Genomic DNA, 26,315 nt, shown 5'->3' on the forward strand with positions numbered 1-26,315 from the left:
GACTGCTCCTTTTACTTGGGGCCCAGCATGAGAATGATGTGGACAGAGCTGAAGCCAGCTTACTGATGAACATGAATTGTGAAAGGATAATTCTTTGTTTCTCTTAACCATTGTGATTTGGAGGTTGTTTGTTCTTGCACATAACCTAGCCTTAAACTGATAAATATAGCTAGATGATTTCCCATTAGTAGGAAGATCTAGAAAAATGGGGCAGAGAATCATAGTATCTATATAGGCAGGAGAAATCTGGCATAAGTGTAAGGCAAAAATTGATGACTTCCTTAATCATTTTAGCTTTCCTTCCCTTCAAGGATAAATGAGGTCCTATGATTCTGCAGAGGTACGGTGCTGTAGTAAAAATGCAATGGGCCAGAATCTTCTCTGGCTTTAACTATCTCATGTCATTTAACCTCGGGGAACTTAAGTGTTTCTGAGCTTCAGTTATCTTGTCTATAAAAATGGGAATATTAATGTCTGCTGACTCTACATCCCAGGACTATTGTGAGATGCTTCTACCTCACTGATAGAGGCTTCCGTGGCCTCTTTTTTTTTTTTATATACCAACCAGGGGTTTAATATAAATACAACCAGCATAGAAAAACTCAAAAGCACACTCATATCAAAACCAGAATGCCAAGTGCTGGGGACAGAAGTACAATTTCTGACCCTTTGGCTCAACCAGCCCTCAAATAAAAACCAACAAATAAACAAGAAAGAAGATTCTTGCTAAGTTGTGGGAGGAAAAGGGAAGTGTGCATCGCACATGAAAGGGTGGAAGACGATGGAATCAGGTCGGACCCTGGGAGGGGAAGGGCAAGGTCCCTCCACAATTTAGCCAAACCTGAGTTGCCTCCCAGGTGCCATAGGGCCCTGCGCCATCATGTTCCGTGAACATGATGATCGTCTGTTTACTTATCTTGCTCCCTCTAGGCTGGAGACTCTACAAAGTAGAGATCAGGCTTCATTTATTCACTGCTTTAAGACCAATATTTAGCAGAGTACCTTGCATATAGTAGTAGATGGAGCAAATGAATTGTTAGGTGAATTTTGTAAGTGGTAAGTCCTCTCTGAGAGTGAATAATGCATGGCACAAAGGCCTTCCTAGGAGGTGGTGGGTATGTGTGGTATAGGAAGCTGATGGCATTCTCACCGAAGCACACACACAGCCGTGTATGCCTTTGTGTATTCCACAGGACTGAGAGCGCTGGAGATTTGGAAGGAGGCAGTCACTAATCCTTCCTCGTCCACTTGAGAGTAGACACAAGGTGCTAGAATGGGATCAAAGCCTCAGTTTCACCAATTACGAGTAAAGCAGGATGGGAGAATGTGGCAGTTTTGCTTGCTGTGCATGGTCATTGGAAGGACCAGGGAGACCAGCCTGAGAGAAGGCATATGAGAAAACAGGAGCGTGACCGTGCACAAATCCTATTTTCCTGCTTCGGCGTGCAGTGATGCCTGTAGTTGGTAATCTGGCGAGTCCCATCCTGGAGAGAAGAATCAGCGTGGGAGTAGAAGAGAACACTGGTAAGACCTTGACATTGAGTTCCTCCTACTTGTAAGTTTAGACACATGGAAACAAAATAAATGGGGAAGACATAGGTAAGTTTGGCATACAAGGGAGTCAGTTAAGGACACAGATGACTATAATTCAAGATGATACAGGTGGTGAGAAATAAAGTCCTATGGGGAGTTAGAGCAGAGAAAGATGATGAAAAATAATACAACTGGAAAGCAAAAGATAAGGTTTGGAACAGTAATGATAATGGACCAATGGCTTCATCCTACCTCATGGAATCATGCTTATCTTGGCCAACTATCTGAAATAAATTCAGACCCATAGAGTGCCTTTATGTTGTGTGCCTGAGCAGCCAACCACTTCAGTTTAAAGTTAATAGTTACAGATTATCCAGACTTTGACACCAAAGGATTTATTGAGAGGAATGGGTCTAATCCTATTAGAACTCCCTGTGCTCCTGGGAGCAATTGCTTTACCTCCAATAGAACAACCTCCTCATTCTTGAATTTACAAAATAAGACAACTTGAAAATCATTAGTGGTATTTAACACAGATGCAGGTCTGTGAAACCAAGAGCCACATCCTCTGTATACAGGTTCATCTAGTGTAGGATTGACCCATTAAATTATTTATTTGGAGTATTAAAAATAATTGATATTTACACCAACCCAATACTATAATTAAGAGTCCTTTGATATTGGTCTGAATGTGAAGGTGAAGGAAGATTACAAAACCACATGAGAATTATTTGTTAATTATATTCTGGAACTGCTTCTATAATTGGAAAGATAAATGATTAAAAGAAGTCCACTAACATTTTTATCTCCCTTACTTTAAGGCACTTTAATTTCCCTAAATTCTTGGAATTGTAAGTCTCAGTCTGTTTTGAAGTATGACATCTTTGCCAGCCAAAATGAATCATTTCACTTGACAATTTCTTTTTATTGCCTCTCAAAGAGACAGTCCAAAAGAACAGGGATATTATCATAGAGCAATATTATAGACTCATAAAAAAGTCTTCAGGGAATGTTTATTGGCATGAGAAATGTCTAATGATGGAGAGTTAATTTAAAAATAGAATATAAAATCATCTGTATTATTGTAAGTGATATATATACACACACATATATATATATATGTCCATGGATATGCATATCCATTATACATTTTGCATATATGTATCTGTCTGTTATAATCTATTTATTATTTATAGAGAGAGAAAGGAGAAAGGAAAAAGATTAGATGAAAAAGCATGGAAATGCTAATAGTGGTTATGTGTCTTTTCCTTTTCTCATGTCTTTTCTTTATTTGCCAGATTTTACACAATAAGTATATATGCTTTTATTATTAGAAAATTAAATATTTTATAAAAAACAATGGTATCATTTATTTCAGTCTCTTTGGACTGTCTTAGTAACCAGTGAAACAGCAAGGAGACACACTAAAAGGTGTTAAAAATTCTTAGACACACACGCATATGGCCCCTGCATTATAAAAAAAAGGGCAGAAGTAAGAGCCCTCTATGAGTCCCCTGCGCTCAGTGCCACCTCCTGCGCGGCTGCCGTAGCCCTCAATGCATACCTGCCTCACAGCACCTGTCATGTCATTTTATAATCTCCTCTGCGCTTTTCTCTCCCTCATTAGGTCAGGATATTCTGAAGGGCATAAACCAAGCTTTCTTTAGTTATCTTCGTATTCCTAGCTCTTAGCACCACACCTGAAACATACTAGGTGCATAATAATTGTTTTCAATTAAAAAATGTTAAACACAGAGGAGAGCCATCTCTCACTCCTTCTGATGTATGGAATTCCTGTGTTACAAGAGTCTTAGGAATTGATCCACCCTCACGAAATAGACTGCCTCCCTCCACATTCATCCAGTTTCACCTATATGGCTTATACCCGTGGAGATGGAAAACCATTCCTCTGAGAAGTAACCCATTGCACTATTGGCCATCTGTCCTTACTGGAAAGGTGACTTCAGCATTTGGTCTTGGTTCTGTCTGTCTTCTAGAGTAACAGTGACAAGAGGTCCTTTCTCTTCAGATGTTTGAGTATCACTGAATCATGTCCCTTTCTCAGTCAGACTTACTTTCTCCATACTGAATATCATCTCTCCCTTTAATACAGGGATTTTTCCTAAGTGTGCCCAGTGTTTTCAGATAGAATATACAGGACATTCAGTTTATCCTTCAGATCATTTTTTAGTATATATTCATTATTTATCTGAAATTCAGGCTTAGCCAGGCATGCTATAGTTGTTATTTGCTAAATTTGACCACCTTACCTGCAGATCAGCTGGGGCAGAATCACTCAGGTAAACACTTGTTCACTGAAGTTTGAGAACCACTTCTTCAGTTATTCCTCACACATCTACTTGTCCCGCTTCAGGCATTCTCTTGCTGGCAATGTTCCAGATTTTTGAATCTTTTAAAAATAAAGCAATCTTGAGCAACATCAAGGCTCTGAGATATTTTGTAAAATGTATCTAGTGCTTGTTAACTGAGCCCTGGTCTAGGCAATAAACAAGGACACCAAGGGCCATGCCTTATGGAAATGTGTTCTAGTGGCACAGCAAGACAGTGAATAAGTAAACAAACAAATGTATCAGCATAATTTCAGGGCAGTGGTAAGTCCTTTAAAGAAAAGTAAAGAAGGGTAAAGAGAGAGCATTGAAATGAAGGGGTACCATTTTAGATAAGGTGATTCAGAAAGGAGAGCGCTGTGCAGAGCATGGAGGCACAAGGCTGAGCCAGTGCAAAGCTCTAGGGAAATAACATTCTAAATAGAGGCAACAGCAAAACCATGGAACCTGGGAGTAGATAAGAAGTTGGAGTGCAGTGAAAAAGATGAAGGGTGTAAGGTAGGTGGGTAGAGAGGTAGGAAGGGCTAGGCCGTGTAAGGCCTTGTGACCATGGAAAGACATTTTGAATTTTCTGTAAGTGTCATGGGAAGCCATTGGAAGGATTTTAGTGAGGAAGGAACAGGATCTGATTTAATCTTTAAAAGGATCCCTTCAATGTCTTCCCTGAGAGTAGACTGAAAAGCCCAAGAATGGATATTGGACCTTGCTTGCGAGATTCCTGCCTTTGACAATCTGTTCTTATCTTGTTCTAGTTCTTTCAAAAGCACCATAGCGTAATGGTGAAGAGAATACGGACTCTGAAGCCAAATGGCCTTGAGTTTGAGTCCCAATGCTTCCAATTACTATCTGTGAGACTTTGGCCAAGATTCCTAACTACCCTGGGCCTTGTTGTCTTAATTTGAAAAAAATGAGCATAACAATTACAGCTATCTCATCAGGTTGTTATGGGAATTAAATTAGTCAATACAATTAGAAGGCTCTGATCAGTTCCTGACACATCTTAAGTGCCTAATAAATGTTACATACTATTATTACTGAGCATAACATGCTCTTTCTGGCCATGGGACCTGATGGTCCATTTTCCCCCATTCATCAGGCTAATTTCTGCTCATTGTTGATCCTTTGAGTTGTCACAGGAAGCCTTCCCTATCACTTTCACTACATTCTATTGGACAAAGCAAGACACAAGACCAGCCCAGATTGAGGGCTAGGGAAACACACTCTATCTTGAGATGGGGCAAGGTCACATTGCAAATGAAGGGTGGAAAATTAGGGCCATTTTTGCAATCTACCACCACAGATGCCAAGACAACCATGGCCAGATACTGCTAAAACATGCACTTCTGGTCATGTAGGCACCCAGAGGACTCTGTTCCAAGACAGCTTCTGGATAGTTGTGACCTTCAACCTCGGTATTGCAAGACTCGCCTCTCCTGTTGCCCAGCATACTGTCTGTTTTCTTGGCTGCTTTTGTTACCTTGTAAATGGAGAAGTTGCCAAAAAGCAGTCTGGGTGGATGACAGTGTGATGTGGTATATGGGAAAGAACCTGTGTCTGAGCCGACACGTGCACTTACAGCCACGTAATGATTTCTCAGTGGAGACAACTCCAGTTGGATGCCAGAGCGGAGCATCTCGGGGTCATGGAGCTTGAGATCTGTAAGCATCAGATGCTTTTGATGCTGCCATTCGTGCTTTGCCACCAGAGTATTGCTCAAAGACGGAGCCCCTCCCTTTGCCCATGAATGAGGCCTGCCTGCCAACACCAATTCCAGCTGTGAACATGTAATCAGCTCTTCTATGGCCCCAAAAGGGGAGTCTCAGAGGCCTAAATTTAATTTTCATGCATATTTGTCTTCTTCCTCTACTTTATGCAAACACTATTTTGTCGCCAACACAGGCGCCAACTGTTTTGTTTGGATAATTGCTCGAAGTCAACCCCAAACTACAGGGAGCTCCCTTTTTCTGAGAGCACATTTTGGTTAATTTTCAGCTAACCAAATTATATCTCCCTTCAACACTTCCTTCAGGGTTTCAGTGATGATTTCTGTAAACATTTTATTCATGTCGAAGCAGTTCTACACCAATGTCAGGTTTATTATCCTGTACGCGGGGTCAGTTGGAATGAGCAAAGAAAATGGGAGCTCTCCAGTCCCACACGTCATCTGCGGCTGCTGTTTTTCTTCCAAATAATTCTCTATTCATCTTGTTACAATCAGCTGGTCCTAGAGTGGCTGTAATAACCGAACTAGAGGTTTGTGGCCATAATAGGGATGAAGGGAGAGAGACAAAATGAACTCTCGTAAAACAAAGATCTTATTTTTATGGAAATGAATAGAAACTCTGAAGTTAGGATGAGACATATGGAAAAGCATAAAATATGAACAGAACATTTTAAAATAGGAGGTCCTCAGAAATGCTCCATATGGCCCAGCAGTATTTAAGGTAACAGAAAACGGTTCATGCTGCAGCTGCAAGGGTTCGTTCCTGAGATTCAGGACTCAGTTCACAACACTGTACTTTTCTATTTGTTTTGAAGAATGTTTCCTTTGTCTAACTCCTGGGGCTGATCCTTTTGGGTTGGGGGGAGAGTTAAATTAATAAGTTATTAATTAAGATCTGCAATTTTAATTAATTGCATTTCATTCTTAATGAAGTGATAAATTACTTCTAAGTTATCACCTCTCTTCCTACTCTACTTAATAGTCATAGTTATGAAATAGTTGTGAGTCACAAGTTACGAACGCTTAATGCAGTTTTAGAGCCTATGTGGGGTTTATGGGCTCTAAATATTACTACATAGTAATATTACAGTGTAGTAATTGAAATATCAATATAAAATTGATACAGGGCATTAACAGGGCATCCCCTAAAAGGGGTTCATTCACACCATTAATGCTAGCTAGTGACTAGCATTAACAGTCAACTAAAAAGTTATACATTTTATAAAGGATTTTCTGATTTTTGCCATAGTATTAAAAATGACTTGAGAAAATCAGTGTGAACGTCATGTGAGTTTTTTTATTTAGAAAATTCCACAGCTAAATGCATCTCAATATACTTTTTTGCCCTGCAGAAAATGAAAATAATATTTAATTTACCAAATATGAAACTAAGCTGTGTTGAATGATGACATATAATATGTCATATGCCAGCCTTCTTTTAATATCCTGGGCTGGAGCATAGCTCAGATCTTTGGATACTGGCTTTATTCTTTTTTGATTTCCATCTTAAATTTGAATTCTGAAAATGAAATAAAAATAACACAGAAGAGAGAGGAACATATAACTCCACACAAAAGTTAATGAATCTAATTTTGTATGTTGAATAGGACTTCTATTTTTCTGACAGTCAAAAGTCTTATTCCCTCTTACTCTCTCCTTTTAAATTTGTGAACTGCCAGGACTTTTTACCATGCTATTGTATTGAAATGTGATTCTTCATTTTATTTTGTCTGCATAGTTCTGACCAACTAATTTAACTTTTCCTGTCAATAGACTGTAATTTTTTTTTTTTTTGTGGCTGAATTGACTGGATGTTTGGCTTTGTGTAGACACAGCCTCACTGTAAGTTGGCCCCCTAATTCAATAATTCACCATGAAGACTGGTTTTCATTCTCAGTGTGTTGAACAGGCATCTAATCAACCATTAATTTCCTTTTTGCTGGATGAACATAGTAACTATTTCTTTCATTCTGATGGGAAACAGAGGCAGAAAGGATTAGGTCAGAAAAGGAGGTGGTAGAATTCAGCTTCAGGAACCCCTACTGTATTCAGGGGTGATATGGTAGCAAAAGGACAGAATTTGGAGGGAAAAAAACCCAGCAGAGAATTAACAGATGGGGTGCTCGACATTGTGTCAGGCACTTTAAGTCAAGCGTGGAAGATTGCTTCTACCAGAGAAGAATTGGGAAACTTTGGACAAGTCCCTTAACCGTCTCTATGCCTATTTCTTCATCATCTGTAGAGTAGAGCAAAGAGAGTGGAACTGCGCATATTTTATGTATTTTATAATGCCCAATCATAACATTCCTAGTAGGAAATGTGCCATTATGCATTTCTGTTACCTGGGGCCTGGTCATTAACACTCTTGTCTTCTGAATTCATTAAGAGATGGTAATAAACTTTTGCCATATTTATGAGAATAAAAAGTTTTCATAATTTATATCTTTCTTATAAGCACTTCATTTATTTAAGGGAAATAGCAGATGGACCTAATAGCATTCTTTTGAGTTTACACATTTATGGTGGAGAGACCAGTTTAAACTGGTAAGGAAGTACAGTTTCAGTGAATGTAAGACAATAATAGTGACTAGTTTGTTAAAGCTATTTTGAGTAGATATCATGCATATCAATCTGAATTACATTGGTTGAAAAGAGAGGCATCTTAAATATCTAAAGTAAATGGAATTTGGGGTGAGTCATGATGCCTCAGGGAAGACCTGAGCCAGGGACTCTGAGAACCCCTAATGTCTTACAGCTGGTGCCTCTCATTCTTCTGCACATCATCTTTATTTCCTGAGAGCAGCTTCTACAATGAAGATAGAAAATATGGCCTCCTCACAGCTCAAATTTCACAGTATCTTCTCCAGAAAGGAATTGAGAGGTGGTCTCTTAGGTCCTAAGAACAAATATACATTGAAAGAGTCTGATTGTTGAGCTTGGGCCATTTGTACAAACCTGGACCCATCAATTAAGAGCAGAGAGTGGGGCTATCATCTTAGATGGTTTTCCCATTGTAACTGAAGAAGGGCAGAATCTAATAATAAGGAAGCTGTCATTTAAACCACTTAGAGTTACGGGATCATTGACCTGAAGAAAGTGTATGTGTGTGTGTATCTGAGAAGACAGAAGAAAACATCATGATTACTATGTAAGTTTAACAAAGCATTACCAACAGAGTATTTTTTTTAAAGAATTTGCTTACTTAGAATGGTTACTTTTAATATGAATGCATTTATTTAGAAAATATTTATTGAACACTCACAGAGTGCAATATGCTAGGCACTGGGCTGGATTCAGAGAAGTATAAATAAGCAGATTCTCCCCTCAATAATTTACAACTCTTTTTTGTAAAAAGAAGAAAAGGGCATAGTCACCTAATACTTTCAGTTACAATGTGGTTAGTGTCCAGTAAGAGTTCAGAAAGAATACAACCATTCAGAAGTCAGGGAGAGTGTGGTGAACATGAGCAGCAGGAGAAGGCTTCATAAAAGAAGTGGCACTTACCGCAGGCCTTGAAGGCTAATAGGATGTAGACAGGTAGACAACATTCTAAGTAGAGGACATTTTAATTGGATTACTGTACAGAGGAGGAAAGGAGGACTCAATGCTAAGACAAGTGGCTGAGTGTTCTGAAATGCCATTATTTTGAGTAACTTTGCCCCTGGTATATTATGTGCACAATTATTTTGCCTAGTAAATGTCCTTTTCGAAGTTAGTTTGAAAGTGGACTTCCTCCTATCCTTTATCTGGTTGTGCTTTGTTCTGATATAAGAGTATGAATTGATGAGGTTGTATTATAGTAACTTGTTGTCTTTTTTAAAGAACAATAAAGGCAAGTTGCTCTGATGTTGAATCCTTCCTTCATGTACTTGAGGATTACTCTTATTTAATAGACACATAACTCTAGAGGTGATGGGTTCAGACTTTGATTCCATTTTATTATAGAAAGTTATTATTTATGTACAAAAGTTTATGGAGTACCTACAGTAATGAAACTGACATATCATATTTCACCTTATGGAGTTTGAAGAAATTTCACGGACTAGATAATTCATTAAGCAATTTCAAGAGTTAAGAGTTATGATAAAGTTGATGTTATGACCATAAGTTATGGTCAGAGGAACGGGGCTGTGAAAAATATGTCAGATAGAGAGAAAACATCTGAATGTCAGGAGACAGTAAGATGTACCTAAGGAACTAGAAAGAGCTCTTTTCTTCTTTCCCTTTCTCTCATCTCCAATGACTATCACATCAAGGTCTGAGTGAGGGAGCTAAGATACATGCTTATTCACTACTCTTTCTCTTGCTTATATTCTTTTTGGATCTCTTAAATAGAAATAAATTCCAACTTTTTAAAATGATGGTGTTTAGCAAACCAAACCCCATATTTCTAATACTGAACAGTGAGCTGGTTTTAACCAAGACTGTCAAAGTAAGTAGGCTTGTTATTTACTCTTAGGTTTAGTGTTAAATGTATGTGATTTAGCTTCACTCAATTCTGCCATCATACTTTACTTTCTATAACTTTAAATCAAGACAAGACAGCGTGTTATCAGTAGACCTTGGCCTTTGAGTTCTTTTATACCAAATGTATTAAGTCTTACTGATAGAATTGTAATGGACTTGCTGGTCTTTGTACTTTAGAGGACTATTCAAGACTCTAAAATATTAAAACACATGTGTGATTTCTCATCTCAGTGTGGAAAGTTACTCCTGTTAGAGGGAGAAGCCATTTGGTCTAATGATCACATGTTATTAAATTAATATTTTGAGTGGGTTGCCTGGTTATTCTAACCCCCTGTGGCCTCGAGGTATATTCCTTAAACACGATCTCTCACCACAGTGTCTGCTGCTCCTTCAAAGTGAAAAGGATATTTGTTAAAAGGACAGATCATCACTCAAGATCATTTGCCATGTTGGTGTCAGCTGTCAGCCTAATACATTTATTTGGACAACAGGAGGTTCTGACAGAACTTAGAAAGTTCTCTTTCTCGGTGGTGAAATATGATGGATGTGCCATACCGGTGACCTTTACACAAGGCCACATGTTAATATTCAGGACCTCCCTTTTGTTGGCCTCCAACAATGGCTGTCATTAAGAGAGCTTGCTTTGCCAATATGCCCTCTGTTAGGATGCTGGACCACTCCTGATTGGTCACCAGGAAGTATCATGTGCCTTTGAAGGAAATGACATGGAAGATGTATGGTCAAAGTGCTGTGCTCAGCACCACTGCTGTGCAGGGGAGAAAACCACTATGACCCAAATAGCCCTGCACTCGAACAATGTCGCACCAACCAAAGACAACATATTGGGAAGAAAAATGCTTGTAAACTGCATGTGTTAGAAGATGTATTGGCCAGACGGCCATAGGGCAATCTTTGAACTATTGAAATCTTTAGAAATATTGTTTGGTTCTGAAACAATACTTACAAACCTAATTAATCAAGCATAGATGGTTTATTTTCAGGCTTTCCACAGTGTGTTGCTTTAATGCAAGAATAGGGTCTGTCAGGTTCTTTTTGCTGTTTCACAGGGGCATGCAAAAACTCAGCATGGGTATTCATGTTCATGTAAGTTGAAGCTCTAAATTTCAAAATAATATCTACATAGATCTCTGGTGATCCCTTCAACAAAGGCCAGGGTTGGGGGTAGCTTGGATTCCTTTTCCAACAGTTCAATTCTACGTGTGACTTTTTTTTAAAACCACCCTTCTCCTTAATTTTATTCATCAGAATCATTTACTCACAGAATCATTTAAGATTCTGTGGTGTTCTGCAGCTTGATTGGAGATCACTTTTGCTTTTTTCTTACAGAATCAATATAATGAAGGGTTGCTTTTCTGAATATGTGCTGTTGAACGATGTGACTTAAAATGTTTTCCAATCTTAGTATCACGTCTTCCAAGGGCCATTGAGAAACTGCACAGCCTCCAGCAGGAAGGGTAAAAACATGGCAACCATTTCATGTAAGAAGGCTAAGGTGCCATCTGGAGCTATGATACCGCAGGCAGATAGCACAAGCCTTCTGTGTCTCAAGCAAGCTGTGGCTGAAACACACTAACCATTCAGATGAAAGAATTTTCTGAGTACTTAGCTGCATGCAAAACAGTGTTTGGCCAGAGTTTTAGCAAGACATGCTGGGTCATGGCAGTTGAACTGCCTGAGTACAATCCCCAAGGGTCAACTTCTGGCTATTTATTTAGAGGCAGATCATCAACTTTGTAGATTATCCAAGTGCTCTCCACTGGGTCCTCCAGGGCTATGTCACTATTCACCAGCTGGTTAGAGTAAGAAGGGCAGGAGAAAAGAAGGGGGCTGATACTCAACCCACCATTACATAGCTTGTGAGCGATTCAGCTTAAAGTTTTGGTGGGAGGAGAGATGCTCAAACTTATTCTTTCTTATCAAGAAAATACAAATTAAAACCATAATGCAGGACTGTTTTATACTGACCAGTATGGGCAAAATTGAAAAGCAGAATCAAGTAACAGCAAGGATTGGCAAGGGTGTGGAACAGCAGGAAGTCTTATACACTGCTGGTGGGAGTGTAAATTGGTAAATACACCCTGGAAAACAATGGGTATTGTATAATCAAATTGAAGATATGCATACCCTGCAGCTTGGTTATTCCACTCCTAGAGAAACTAGAATACATGCAACAGAGGACATGTATAAGAATGTTCATGGCAGCTTTGTTTGTAGCATTAAAAAACAAAACAAGCTTGACTTCACTCATACACATATGCCCATGAGTAGGAAAATGTATGAATAAATTGTGAACATTCATATAAACAAATTGGGTCAGTCTGTGGCTACTTGTTTTCTTTAAACTATGTGTATTTGTATATGTCATGAATACTCTTGTAATCATGATATTAAATTGTAATACATAAAATTGCTTACACTTGACCATTTTTTTTTTTTACAAAATAGCAATTACATATGGTAATATAATGTTTCAGAAATAAAGTAAGTGCTCGGTGCAGTTAAAAAAACCTCAGAGAATCACAGGATTATTAGGGGTGGAGAATAATTTAAAGATCATTGTAATTCTTCTATAGATGAGGAAACCAAGGCCTAGAGACATTCGTTCTATATATCCACCAGAAACCAAATGTGCTGGCTCTCAAATTATACCTCATGTTTGAAATGATTTGTAGTCCTGCCCAGAAGTTTAAAACCAAAATGTTCCAATGCATATCCGTGACCCTGGGTTGGAAATTTTCTGTGATTCAAGTACAGCTGAATAAGGCTGATGGTGTTATGGAGACGAAGAGGTATCATAGGAGGAGGGCGAAGTAGATCTGAACGCTATTCAGTTACCTTCTGATGCCTGGTGAGAGGCTGCCTCCCTGTGTCCCTTTACAAGAAGGAGGGAGGTAGTTGAGTGATATTGGGAGAAGGAATATCCCACCCCCAGAAGGTGGGGATAGGCACCCTCATGCTTGGCAGAGCACCTGAGCTATGACAAGTGCCTGCCTCTCCTGTGGCCACCTCATTCTCCCACAACCGTGGGAGACATCAGCAATTTCCCCATGAATTGAGACACAGCCTTGGAATGCTTCTTAAAAAAATTGATGCCCAACTAACTACAAGTATGAGATGAAACTGTTTGCCTTCCCAGGTGTGGACAAGGCACTAGAGCTGGGATGGGTGATTATGGTGAACTGAGCAATGTGGAGCAATCCCTGAGGAAAGAGAAGTGAAGGGGTTACCCCCAGACAAGTCTGCAGAAGGGCGATCTGGAGGGTGATGAGGTAGACATGGAGAAGGGTGATGCTACAATGCTGAAGAGCATCATTAGAGGAATGAGCAATTCCTTCTTTTACTTGTTGTTTCCAAGATAATTTCCAGAATGTCTATGACCTACCAGGTGCTTGGGGTACCATGGAAAACAATTCTGAGGTGGTACTTGCCCTCATAGAGCTTACATTCTAGTCAGGGAGATGAACATTAAACTTGTAAACAAGTAGATATATAATACATTGCTATGTCATGTTGAATAAAATAAAGCAGGGAAAGGAGACATGATGGAAGGCAGGGCGCCACTGTGGAATGAAGTCAGGCAGTCAGCTGCTTTTAGAAGCAGTTGTCTTTTAGACAATTGCAATAAAGAAAAACAATAGACTTAATTTATTCTTCCTCTTAGCTCTTTGTTGATCTAAGTTTATGACCTATATTATTTTCCTTCTCTTGAACAACTCAACAATTCTTGCAGGGAAGGTCTGTGGGAAATGAATTCTCTCTCTCTTTTTAAAATTTAAATATGAAAAGTATTTATTTTTCCTTCAGTGTTGAAGGATAATTTTGCTACATATAGAATTCTAGCTTGGTGATTTTTGTCTTTTATTCCATTCTCTTCTTGTTTGCATGGTTTCTGATAACAAATCTCCTTTCATTTTTATCCTTGTTCTTCTAGGATACTCCTCTTGGTGTTCCTTGTCTCCTGCCCTCAGCTTCTTTCAGGAATTTTTGTTTGATTTTTTACTCCTGTTTGAGTAGAATGGTGGTTACCTCCCTGCCCCTGCAAACCATCATTCTACTCAAACTCCTTTTTTTCAAATGACTTTTCTGCAGTTTGAATATTATATGCCTAGATATGTGGGGGTTTTTTTTGCATTTATCTTGCCACAGCTGCCTGAATCTGTGCTTTGGTGTCGGTCATTAAGTTTGAACATTCTTAGCCATTCTTACTTCAAATATTTTTGTGCCATTCTATCTTTTCTCTTCTTCTGGTATTCTAGTTAGGATGTGTATATGTTATAAATTGTCCCATAGTTCTTGTATATCAATTCTTTTATTTGATGAGAGCACCTGAAATCTACTCTCTTAGTAAATTTCCAGTATTCAGTACAGTATTATTAATAATAATCATATTGTTAATATGTTAATATTAAGAATATTAATAACAATTATGCTATACATTTGATCTCTAGACTTACTCATCCTACATAAATGCACCAACATTTTCCCATTTCCCCACCACCTTGCCCCTGGTAACCACCGTTCTACTCTCTGTGTCTATATGGCTCAACTTTTTTGGATTCCATTTATAAGTGAGATCATTTAGCAAATTTCTTTTGATTCTTTCTTAGGGCTTCTGTCTGCTTACCATACCCATGTGCATGTTCATTTTGTTTACTTTCTCTGTTAGAGCCCTTAGCATTATTAATCATAGTTATCTTAATTATTATAACATTAATTCCATATAATTCTAATAATTCCAACATCTGTGTCCTATCCAAGTCTGGTTCTTACATTTGCTTTGTCTCTTCAGACTGTTTTTCTCAGCTTTTGGAAGTGTCTGATGATTTTTTGTTGAAAGCCAAGCCTGATGTGTCAGGTAATAAGGTAAACAGGTCTTTGATGCGTAGTTTTATGTTAATATGGGTAGACGCTGGGCTTGGTTAAATAAAGCTGCAGCTGTTGGTGCAGAGGCTTCACATTTCTTCAGTGTTCTTGCTTTTGTCTACCCCCTGGGTTTTGGGCTTCCCTGACTACTCTTCCTTAGACAGAATCTGAGTCTTGTAGTTCTTTCAGATGAAATCCTCTTTTCTTATATGGGAACCTGTTGGTATAACGATAAGGTGTGGGCAAAGGGGAGCATTCTATGATCTTACAATTAAACCTCAGTCTTCTTCTGGGTTTCCAGGGTGTGTCCTTCACAAGTGTTTCTTAGCTTTTTTTCTCCCCCTCACATGAGACAAGACAGCTAAGCAAGGCTGCAGTGGGAAAAATACAGTGGGTAAAAGTGGGGGTGCAGCTGGGATAAGGGTCTGGTATGCTTTGTTATGGAGAATGCTCTGGGCATTAAATTTTTTCCCTTCCCTGGGTCAGGGCTATGAAGGGATCATTCTCAGCTTGGGAAACTGGTGAGGTTTTTTTCAGGCAAAACCCAGTGAAGTATAGGGACCCCCTAAAACTGCAGTCCTCAAGAGTTCCTCACTCTTAAGCTAGTCAACACCCAGCCTCTAGCAATTCCTCAAAATTACCATTTCAATGATCCTAACAGTTTATGGCTCTGGGAGCTTCTACTCCAGGTCAACAGATCTTGGTTTGACTCTGTATTCACCTGTCTGTCAGATTTGGGGTGGCAGTTTGCCCTGCAAACTCAGGTCTCTGACGCATTCAGGGAAAATTGTTGATTTTCAGTTTGTTAAGCTCTTTATTTTTGTGAGGATAGGAGTATTGGTTTCCAAGCCATTTCTATGTTGGGGCTGAAACCAGAAGTCCATTTAATTTATTTTTCCCAACTTTGTTATTATCCCCATTTTGCAGATGAGGAAAATCAAATCCAGACAGTCTAATTCTGTACCATTGTACAAAACTATCACGTACATCCAAGCTGCCCTCACCACTCACTTGGCTGACTGCTAACTGCCATCTGACTGGCTTCCACTCTTGTCCCCTTCTGCCCATTTCCCTTACAGAGATTTTACAAAGGTAAAAAGTGGTTGTCATCTCTCATTTCTGTGTAACCTTTAGCATTTTTCCACAGCACACTGTGCAACCTCCAGTCCTTGCCTGCCCTTTGACTTCTGTTCACTTCCATTCAGCCACTGGGGCTCTCAGTCCTGGGAACACATCTCAGTCCTTGCCAGGGTGGAATGCTCTTTTCCAGCACTCCTGCATGACTAAATCCATCTCAGATTAAATGTTCACTTCACAGGTCTCTACCTAGGTTTATCTGTCTCAGCCCCTTGCTTTCCCATTGATGTCACTCACTAAGCTATAACCACATAGCTGTGACCTATTTTTGCCATCTTCCCTGTAGAATGTCAGCTCCATGGGGGCATGTTTGTCTTATTGTATCTCCAGGGACAAATTCAGGGCAAGGCACAGAGTACATATATTCAGCAAATATACTTTTGAATGATGTAATGAAGAAGATGAGGCAGAGTCTGGATGGATAGAAAACAAATTATTTTCCACTTAAGTTGTTACTGCTGAGAGAGGCTATTCAGGAGGTATACAGAGAGAAGGAACATTTTCAATAACAATAGTAACACCTGAGGCTTGCTGAGTACTTCCTGTGTATCAGGTACTGTTCTAAGTCCTCCTTTATTAACCCACTTAATCTTCCTCTCAATCCTGTTTGGTAGGTATTATCACGATTGATGTTTTATGAATGGGGAAACTGAGGCAGAGAGCATTTAAGTAGTGTGGCCTAGATAACACAGCCAGAAGGGTAAAACTGATTTGACCCAAGAAGTCTGAGCTCAGAGCCTGTGCACTTGGCCTCTAAGCTCTGCCTAAGTGGTGGCTCAGAGCTTGATGCATCCCCAACTCCTCTATGGGTTCAACCCCATTAACTTACAAACAGCTTTCATGTCACAGCTGGGAGAAATGGTGAGTGTGAGGTGGCAGACCCCATGAAACTCCACTATGTGGTCTAATAATCCTTTTAAAAATGTATCATTGGAGTTTTTGGCATGAACAGAAGACCTTCTTAAGGTCTATGCTTGCTTTTTGATTTGCAGGAGATGAAATCAAATTAGCTTTAGATCCTGTTTGTGCTTATAGTTAAGGGCAAATGAGCTTTGGGAAATGAGCTGTCTCTGGGTTTCATTTCTCCACCGAGGAGAGTCGCCTCTAGTCTCCATAACATGAACTTGCTAGAATCCGAAGACCTAGAGAGCAGGAGACAGTGTGGGGATAGAAAGACACTGAGATTGTATACTGAGGGGTAGGTGCCAGGAGTGGGCACAGAGGGTACAAAGCCTGCCATGCATGCTCACTGGCATCTCAGAGGGGCTCAAGGCGCAGGACTTACCATGTTTGCCTTTTTCTAAAGAATAGAAAATGAATAAATCAGCATGTCATGATTTATCAGAACTATTTTGCAGCTCAAAAGAAAGACACATTATTTCTGTGAAATACATTCAGCTCTGAGGTTTATTTATTGTACCTTGAAATCTCTTGGCAGCCACAATATTATTTGAAATGAAATTAGCAACAGATGGAAGACCTGTGCTGCAAAATAAGAGGCAGAGTTGCCCACGTGTTAAAAGAACTTGCAAAGCATGAACACTGGGAAGAAATTTTTAACAAACAGAACAGCAAAAAACAAGTGCCTCAGCAGCTGGGAAGAGCTGGGCCCTTAAATCAGTGGACAGGTGGCCTGGTGGAGCAGTTAGCAGGTGAGCGCTAATTTCAGTCCTTGGGCAGTGGCAGAGTGCTCAACCTAAGATACCCTTTCTTCTTCTGTGCATTAGAAGTGATGCTGAGAGCATGTACTGGGGGCGAAGGCAGGGACAGCAGGGCAGAGCCTGGCTGGAGGTCAGCACCCGCTATTTGTTAGCTTGTAGTGCGGGCATTTGCATCCTCCCTGCATCAAGGCTGGTTTAGGTAGTCACAGGTTTCCTCTGGTGCTGAGCGCACTCACTATATAGTAGAAACACAAAAGCCCCTCAGAATCTAAGGCCTGGGTCCCAATCCCAGCTTCTCGGATGCCTGACTGGTGGTGTGGACAAAACACTTCCTCTCTGATCTAGTTTCCTCCTCAGTGAAATGTGGAAGCAAAAGGGTTGTTATCAGGCTGAAGGGGGGTTACTGGGGTGAAAAACGAAATGTAAAGGAACAAATAAAATGTAAAGGGACATACATGTTGTAAGGGGCATAAAATCCTGGTTTCTGAAATGAACACTGTCCATAGAGAGAGAACACTCAGAGGAGAAAGACGTCCCTGACTTTATGGCTTTGGCATATTCATGATCGTTTGGCTTGAATAACATATATAACAGTACCTGAAATCTCTGATTTAGGTGATTAGAGTGAGTTAGAGTGAATTAGACAAGTGGCTCCCTGATTATACATTATAATCCCTGAAGGGTTTACCAACCACAGATTCTGGGATCCTGGGACCATATATCTGTATTTTTCAAAGCCCGGTATTGGTTGATGTGCAGCCAGGACTGGGAAATGCTGTATTAGATTCAAGAGATGTGTACCCTAACAAAGAGCACTGGATGGTTATGAACAATGGATTCTGGCTCAAGTTCTGTCACTATCTTGGTATATAAATTAAAATTAAATTAAAAATTTGAAAAGTTAAAAAGAAAGACTGAAAGCCATTGGAGATTTCAAAAGGCCTTTCCTTTACCAACAGTCTGTGATTGTTTAATGCTCAAACAACTTACTGTTGTTCTATTCAATTCAAGGAACCCTGGTAGCTGCCTCGTACAGGAAACCTGAAATTCATTCAGAGGTCTGTGTGACTGGGAGGCTCTGGCTTGCTGTGCTGAAGTCCATTTTGCTCTAAATCAGCTGATCAATTTAGTCTTGAAATGATTGGTCTGTTGGCCTGAGTAACCATTTGTCATTCGAGTAGTACCTTGTATATAATAGTTCAATAAATACTGAATAGCTAAATACATAAACATAGTCACTACCTGTCTCAACATTACATATGGTGGCTTTGATAATTATTCCCCGTGTATATAATGTTTTATATATATCCCTATATATAACATACATATCATATTACAAATACAAAGTTACTTACTTGCTCTTCTGATAAGCAGTGAAATTTGATGCACAGGTAGTAAGATTCAGGCTCCTGGAGGTATTTACACAGAAGTGAATGATGAGGGTTGGAGGGGGTCAGCCTCACATGCTCTGTAGGGTCTCTTTCAACCTGTAACATGTAAAAGTGTATAAAGTGCCCTCAAGACTTCCATCCTATTCTCAACGTTTGAGCGACAGAATGATGGTCCAGCAAATACCATCAGTTCTAGTGTTGTAGATTTTCCTTCAGGGTCAAGAGTCCCAAGACTGCTGTTTTGAAATATTCTGGATGTTTCTCTGAATTTAGGGAAGCCTGATAAATGTGTCTACTATTTCAAATATGAGCTTTACAATGAAATGGAACAATCAATTAAAATGAAAATAAAAGGTAAATCTTCTTAAAGTGTTGGAGGTAGACGAGATGTCTAGAACTCTAAAATCTGCTTCTGAACAGAACTTTCAAACACATTCCTATGGTTCTTAGCTGAATGTCTATAAATCATGTTCTAGATGATGGAAGTATGAATGGAGGTAAATGACCATGTGACTTTTATAGGGCTTTCCATAGGTCAAAGATACAAATTGGTGGACTGGGGTGATTCAGAGAGAAGATGTGTTTTGTGTATCCCACATTGTATTTACAAAAAAAATAATAACTGAATGAGTTCTCAACAGTTAAAGATGAGAAGTTTTTACATATATAAAGATATGTATTTCTGCTTCTCCTGAAAATCCAGGAAAATCTGTCTACACTGGGCCCACCTCCTCTCATGGCAATAAGGGACAAGATCTGAGAAGCTGTTGGCCCCTGTTGATGGGACATACACTCCAGGGTACCCCTGCTTGACCTCTTCTCTCATTTCCGTTATCTGTGTGTCCCTTGGAGGTATTTGGTTTGATTCCCCCTTCTGTAAGCATGGTTGTAGTTAAGGAAGAGTGTGTCCTGGTACCTAACATGGCCAGCATCCTCTTTGCCACCTGACTGTCCCTTGAGCACAGGGAATATGAGTCTTGTTAAGAGTTACTGCATCCTGGCACAATTTCTGCCACACAGTAGAATTCAGGAAATCAGCTCCCTCTCTCCTGTCATTCTATGCCTTCTCACCTCCTGGCTTTTCCCCTTTTATACCTCCCAAATTTGAGCATTCTTCTTTTTTTTTTTCTTTTGAGTGAAAAGGGCTGCTGTAAATAATTACTCTGTGACAACATGCATTAATTGGAACTATTGTGGGTGTATTAGTTTCCTAAGACTGCTGTAACGAAGAACCACAAACTGGATGGCTTACCATAAAATTACTTTTTCACTCTTCTGGAGGCCAGAAGTCAGAAATCCAGGTGTCGGTAAGATTGGCATCTTGTGGAGGTTCAAGACCCCATTTTCCACCTTTCTCTTAGTTTCTGGTGGTTGCTATAATTCTTGTGGTACCCTAGCTTGTGGATATGTCCCTCCAATCCCTTCCTCTGTCATCACATGGCATTCTTCCTGTGTGCCTCTGACTCTTTTTATTTCTTTCAGTAAACCGGTCATATTGGCTTAAGGCCTTACCTTCATGACTTCATCTTAACTTGATTACATCGCCAAGACCCTGTTTTCCAAATAAGGTCATATTCACAGGTGCAGAGGATTTAAGACTTCAACTAACTTCTTGGGGGACACAATTCAACCGTTAAACCTCAAACTAGCATTCTGACTTGTAAAATGGAGGTAATAATAGCATCTGTTAGGTATAGTTCTTGCAAGAACTAAATGACCAACATGTCCAGGCCCTCACACCGTGCCTGCAGCATAGCTTAAAGGCAACAAAAGCATGTACAGTTTTTTCCTCTCTTTCTGCATTTTTACCTTCCTCTATTTCTCTCACTCGGGCACTCAGATCCTTGGCTTCTTTTTCATTTCTGTTTGTTCAAGATGGAAATAAGAAACAAACAAAAAATCCATATATTGCTGGATTTCATCCTTCATGCCATTAATGTAGTAGGTGATACTGAAATGCATTCTTTCAAACTAATATGTTTTTTACAGTATTTCCAGAAAGGATTCAGACTCCAATGGCATGTAAAAGACTGCTTTGTGCTCACCAGTACACTATCCCCAGGTCTTCTGCTTTAAATACTGGGGACAGGCTTCTGTTGAAGAAGAAAGCCGTGGAGAAGCCAGTCCCTTCCAGACACCATCCGGTGCATGGGATGAGACCCCACTGATCTTCACTGTCAGAAAAGAAATTAATATGGGAGCTAGAGGAGCACCCACTCAGGCTTGGAGCAGTCGATTTTTGGATTGGCAAGTGACAAGAAAGCCTATTCAATTCCACTCAGTAAATCTGGTGCACCTGGAGGCTGGAGGCATACACATCAATTGACACGTGAGACTTCAGAACCAGCCCTCTCACTATGCCAAGGGAGATTCTGTCCCACCTGGTAAGAATTACTTTGTGGTTCCTAACTCTTTTTTTCCTCTTTTCAATTGATCACATTTTAATTTTAACTCCGAAATAGACAGCAAACATATTCAATGGCAGGTTCTGTCAGATCTGTATCAGTCAGTCCTTATCAGAATCTATTTGTTGCCAAGTACCTGTATTGGAGGAAACACTAACTGTGACTTGATGATAAGTAATTTTGTGACTCAGGTATTGTACCAGATAATAATGATAATGACAATTATCCTCATCATCATAATGCTGGCTTCTATTTATTAGGCTTTCACCATTAGCCAGATACTGTGCTGAGCACTTCACATTATTTTATGAAATCCTTATATATCACTCTTAGGCAGTTATGTAATTATCCCCATTTTACAGATAAGGATGCTGTGAATTCATAGTACAGGATAAAGTATAATAATGTGTCTCAAAATCTCTAATAGGAGGACTAGTAAATAGTTAAATAAAAGATTTCAGAGAGCCGAACACATTGGCTTTAATAGAAAGATTTAAAGTAAGAAGATGGACCAGAAGAAATAAGCTTTGGACCCAGGGAGACCTGGACTCAAATCTCTACTTTCTCTTGTTTCAGTTCTGAGGCTGTGATCAAGTTCCATAAATGTTCTTTGAGCCCAGCGTTTTCAAATGTAAACTAAAGACAATTACTACCTTGAAGAGCTGTAATTAGAGGATTCGTGTAAATAAAGCTCCTAAACAGAGCAGGGACTGAATGGGGCTGGTGGTGATGGTGAGGTTTTCCTGCCGTTGTTCAGGCAGGTAAGGAAATGAAAGGAAACAATGTATATTCCTAATATTCTGGATAGTGTTATGTAGAAGAAGGAGTAGACTAATTTTATGTAGCTTTTTTTTTTTAGGGAACTTTTTTGTTAGATTTCCTCCAAATGTTTGTAGGAACTGACCAATAGAAGAGAGAGACCCAATTTTACTCAATACAAAGATTTTTACTCAATACAAAGTTCAAAGAACTTTCTTTGAACTAGAAGTGTAGGGCTCTTGCTTTTTCTTTTCTGTATCTCCAATGTCTAGAATACTGGCAGGCATGTAACAGACGTTCAAATATTAATGATCAAATAAATGAATGAACAAACTTAATCCCATTAGGAGCCCTGCAAAGTAGGTAATACAATCTTCATGGTTTAGGTAAGGACAAAGAACCTTAGGCCAGGTGATGTGCCAGGATTTGAATCTATGATGGTTTGACCTCAAAGCCCTATTTATTCCATTACATCACACTGCCCCTCTAAGACAGTTTCTTATGAAATGCGTCATTACCGAATTGCATTCAGGGAAGCAAGTCCTATTCTTCGGCTCATGACAGACCCTTGACCTGTCTTGACTTGTCTATGTCATATTCTATTGCTCCAAATTCCAGAGCCATATCCATGTTCTCTGATGGAATGTTCTTGCCCTGATAATTGATGATAGTGAGTTGGTCACCTGCAGATGCTGGAAATCCAAATCAACAAATAGCTATTAAACATCTAGTTTTCACAAAAGAATGTCTTTCACTCTCTGAAAGCTTTTATTTACTTGGAGATACTGAAATCTAGGAAATAATTCTCACATTGGAGAAATCAAATTCATTAAAAATTTTTCACTATTGATTTGCATGGGTTGAATGTGTGGTAGGAGATGCCTAATACATACTGGGCACAATATGTGATGAACTAATTCAATTACCTAGAGATAGACTGTTTGACATCACTGTTAGGAAGGTGCCAGGCATTTAAAATCTTTCACATATTTTTTTAATTTGCAAATTATCCTACAGGTCGTTTTAAAATATTTTAGATATCTACATGCTGTTTAAAGCCTTTTAAAAACTTGTAGAAAGTTATTTAAAGCACATAAACTGCCTGAATTAACTACTGAAGAATTAGACTTTATGTAGGTCAATGGGCAGAATTTCCCAGGCAAAAACTTGAAGATTGTATATGATATATATACGCATGCATGAATGTGTATATATACAAATATACACACACATCTTTTTCTTTTACAGTATTGGCTGTATTGTGGTAAAGAAAAAAACCCTTATCTTTTACATTAAAAAGTTATTTGGTTGGGAAAAGAAAGAAAAAAATCAAATCTATTATTAGTATTAGTGTATGCATGTGTTGTGTGGGCCCACCATCAGATTGATTCACTGACTGTTTTAATTTTCAGCTGATTCAAAATTAATAAAGCTTATGAAATAATTGCCTCTTGGATATTTAAATGATCCGTTAAGTCTAAGTGGGCGGTGGATCCCTTTGTTTTTGCCTGGAATTAGTTAATTCCACTTAATTTGCCAGTCACAAAATTTCCCAGATTTAGAATTTGAGGCCTTATTTTAGCCACCAAGTCACCTATTTCTTTCTCTTTAGAAGTTTGGAAGGGTTTTCCTTTTAGTAAAACGCTTTATGAGGATTCCGTAACATTTATTTTGGCGGGGGGGGGGGGGTGCTTTCAAACAACAGGAAAGGAATTGGATAGCATTGTATTTTCTTAAAGAAACGTGGGGAAGCACGTGGGGCTGTTGTCCAGGGCTGCTTCTTGTCTCTGCCAGAACATTGCACATGTTGAATTTTCACTCAGTTGTCAGGATGTCTGGAAAGGCTTTTCCAGAAGTCCCGGCGGGGCGGGCATTGCGCCCACTGAGCGCCTCCCCTGCCTGCGCCTCTCGGGCCTTACCGCCACGGGCCTCTGCGGACGGAGCCCGCCTCCCCAGGCCCGCTCCCGGGTCCCCCGGAGGCCCTCCGAGCCCGACTGGAGGCCCGGAAGGCAGGCTCGGCGAGCGCCCGAGCACACCTAGCTCCCCGCGGCCGGAAATGCCGTCGGCAGGGGCGCAGTTGCCAGGGCGCCCGAGATGCTCCTCAAGCATCCTCAGCCCGCGGGGAGAAAGGGGCGCGGGCAGACGCCGCGGCCCACGGCGATCATCGGGCAGGAGCGCCCTGCTCCGCTCGCCGGTGCTCCCACCGGCTCCCCTCGTAGAGGTTAATCGAGGCTTGCTCTTCTGCCCGCTGCCGCCCACCCCCGCGTCTCCACGCGGCCTGTTCGCAGGCGCCCCCAGGCCGCGCTGAATGCTCACTTGCGCTGACCGCTGCGCGGAGATTGTTCCGCGAGGGCTGCGCGCCTCCAAATCAATGCCCGCGCCGAACAACAGCAGGGCCTCAGATGTACTGGTTTCCACAGAACCATTGTTAGGCTTTTGTGAAGCAGTTTTGAACCTAATAAATAATGTCAAAAGTCTCTCTCGCAGCCAAAAAATGTTCCTTTTGAAGCATTTCTAATAGTATTTTTGTTCCGCGGTGTCTCCCAGTGTCACAAAGAATTTGTGCCTTACAATGGGGATGGGGCACATCGCGTGCCACTTCGCAACGTGCCTGCGGGGATTGCGAGGACCCCTCTTTGTTTTGCCCTCGCAGGTAAACGGTTTCACTTGCCAACTCGGGCTTTGGTTTGAGGATGTTTTCTAAGGGCCTTTTGAATTTCTAAACAGAGGTTTGGAAAACATAATTGAATGTCTGTAATTTAATAGTTCACGTGAAATTCGATTACTCCTGATGTGCTTAGGGGAATTCTTCAGGCTCTATTAAGGTTTTTATGTCAGAAATTCGAAGCTGGACCTCCTTTAAGGTCCCGAAACACTTGGAACTAAAAGTAATGCCAAAGAGATACTGAATTTTCTGATTGATAATAGAAAACCTGGAGCAGTTTAGGCAATATTTCATCAAACGGGTCATTTTAGACATTATTTTAATTTTTATCTTGGTTAGGCTGACCATAGTAGTTTCTCATAGTGATGCAAGGCAGAGATTACTTCAAATAATCTTTGGAGTTTCGTGTTTTTTTCTTTTTTCTTTTCAACATTGAAAGGGAAGCACCTATCAGTGTGACCAGTACATCTATCCTCAGCTTTGCCCTCAAGTTCCTTGCAACTCTCCCAAAGGCTTGGATTCAGTTTGATGCATGGAGTTCGTAAAATCCTACTGCATTTCCTCCCTTTCAGTTCAGAATAATGTGTATCTAGTATGCCTGCATTTAAGACTTATCAAAGTCCAAATTTAAGTCTCAAAGTTTCGATAGGAATGGAGTGTTATAACTAGCAACCGCTTAATGTTTAGGAGTCTGTTTAGTTCTTTGAGGATGAATTTGATTTCTTTGACTATTAACATTCCCTAGGAGTAATGCACTTTAAAGAAAAATGGTATCCCCAAGCTTTAGAGCTTTCCTTTTTATAATTTATGCTTTCATTTTTATTTACTTATTAAAGAATCTTATTATCAGAGACTGTACAGGTAATCAATGGTTTCCTGAGGGTATAATAGCATCTGTTCACCAGAGTTCACGTAACAACCCTAAGTTCAACTTCATGCCATTTGGTTAGAGAGAAGTGTGTGGATAAACTCATGGGTTTATGTAAAGTCTTGATTTTAATTTGTGCTTCAATCATGAGTTAGCACAACTGATTTGTTTTAAGATCAAGAAGTCGTTGTTTTAAATGATTCTGAGACAATTAACCAAAAATTTGTAATGTTCATTTCCAGGAACAGAAAATGTTTTTGTTACAGCAAATGGATTCCCTCAGCTGTGGAAGTGCAAAATAGTGAATTTATTGAAAATACAATACAGAAGAATTAATTTTATTCAGAAGTGAGAAAAGGGATATAAGCAGAAGATGTAAAACATGTGGTATACCCTATTCTAAAGTGGTTGCCCAAAGTGTGTCCTTTGGACACTGGAATTAGATGCCTTGTGAGATGGAGACTCATAGGTAAA

The 26,315-nt window shown here is 39.8% G+C and overlaps 1 protein-coding gene across 1 annotated transcript in view; it reads left to right on the plus strand.

The window, feature by feature from the left end:
* The window catches only part of C10H12orf42 (chromosome 10 C12orf42 homolog), a 74,316-nt gene extending 49,789 nt beyond the window's left edge, over positions 1-24,527 (plus strand). The window contains 4 exon segments of the mRNA XM_057508348.1: positions 21,134-21,216; positions 21,219-21,467; positions 24,349-24,438; positions 24,441-24,527. Coding sequence (XP_057364331.1) covers positions 21,134-21,216; positions 21,219-21,467; positions 24,349-24,438; positions 24,441-24,527 — 509 coding nt within the window.
* Positions 24,528-26,315: the final 1,788 nt, after the last annotated feature.

Source organism: Manis pentadactyla, chromosome 10 (genome assembly GCF_030020395.1).
Source record: "Manis pentadactyla isolate mManPen7 chromosome 10, mManPen7.hap1, whole genome shotgun sequence".
Classification (NCBI taxonomy): domain Eukaryota; kingdom Metazoa; phylum Chordata; class Mammalia; order Pholidota; family Manidae; genus Manis; species Manis pentadactyla.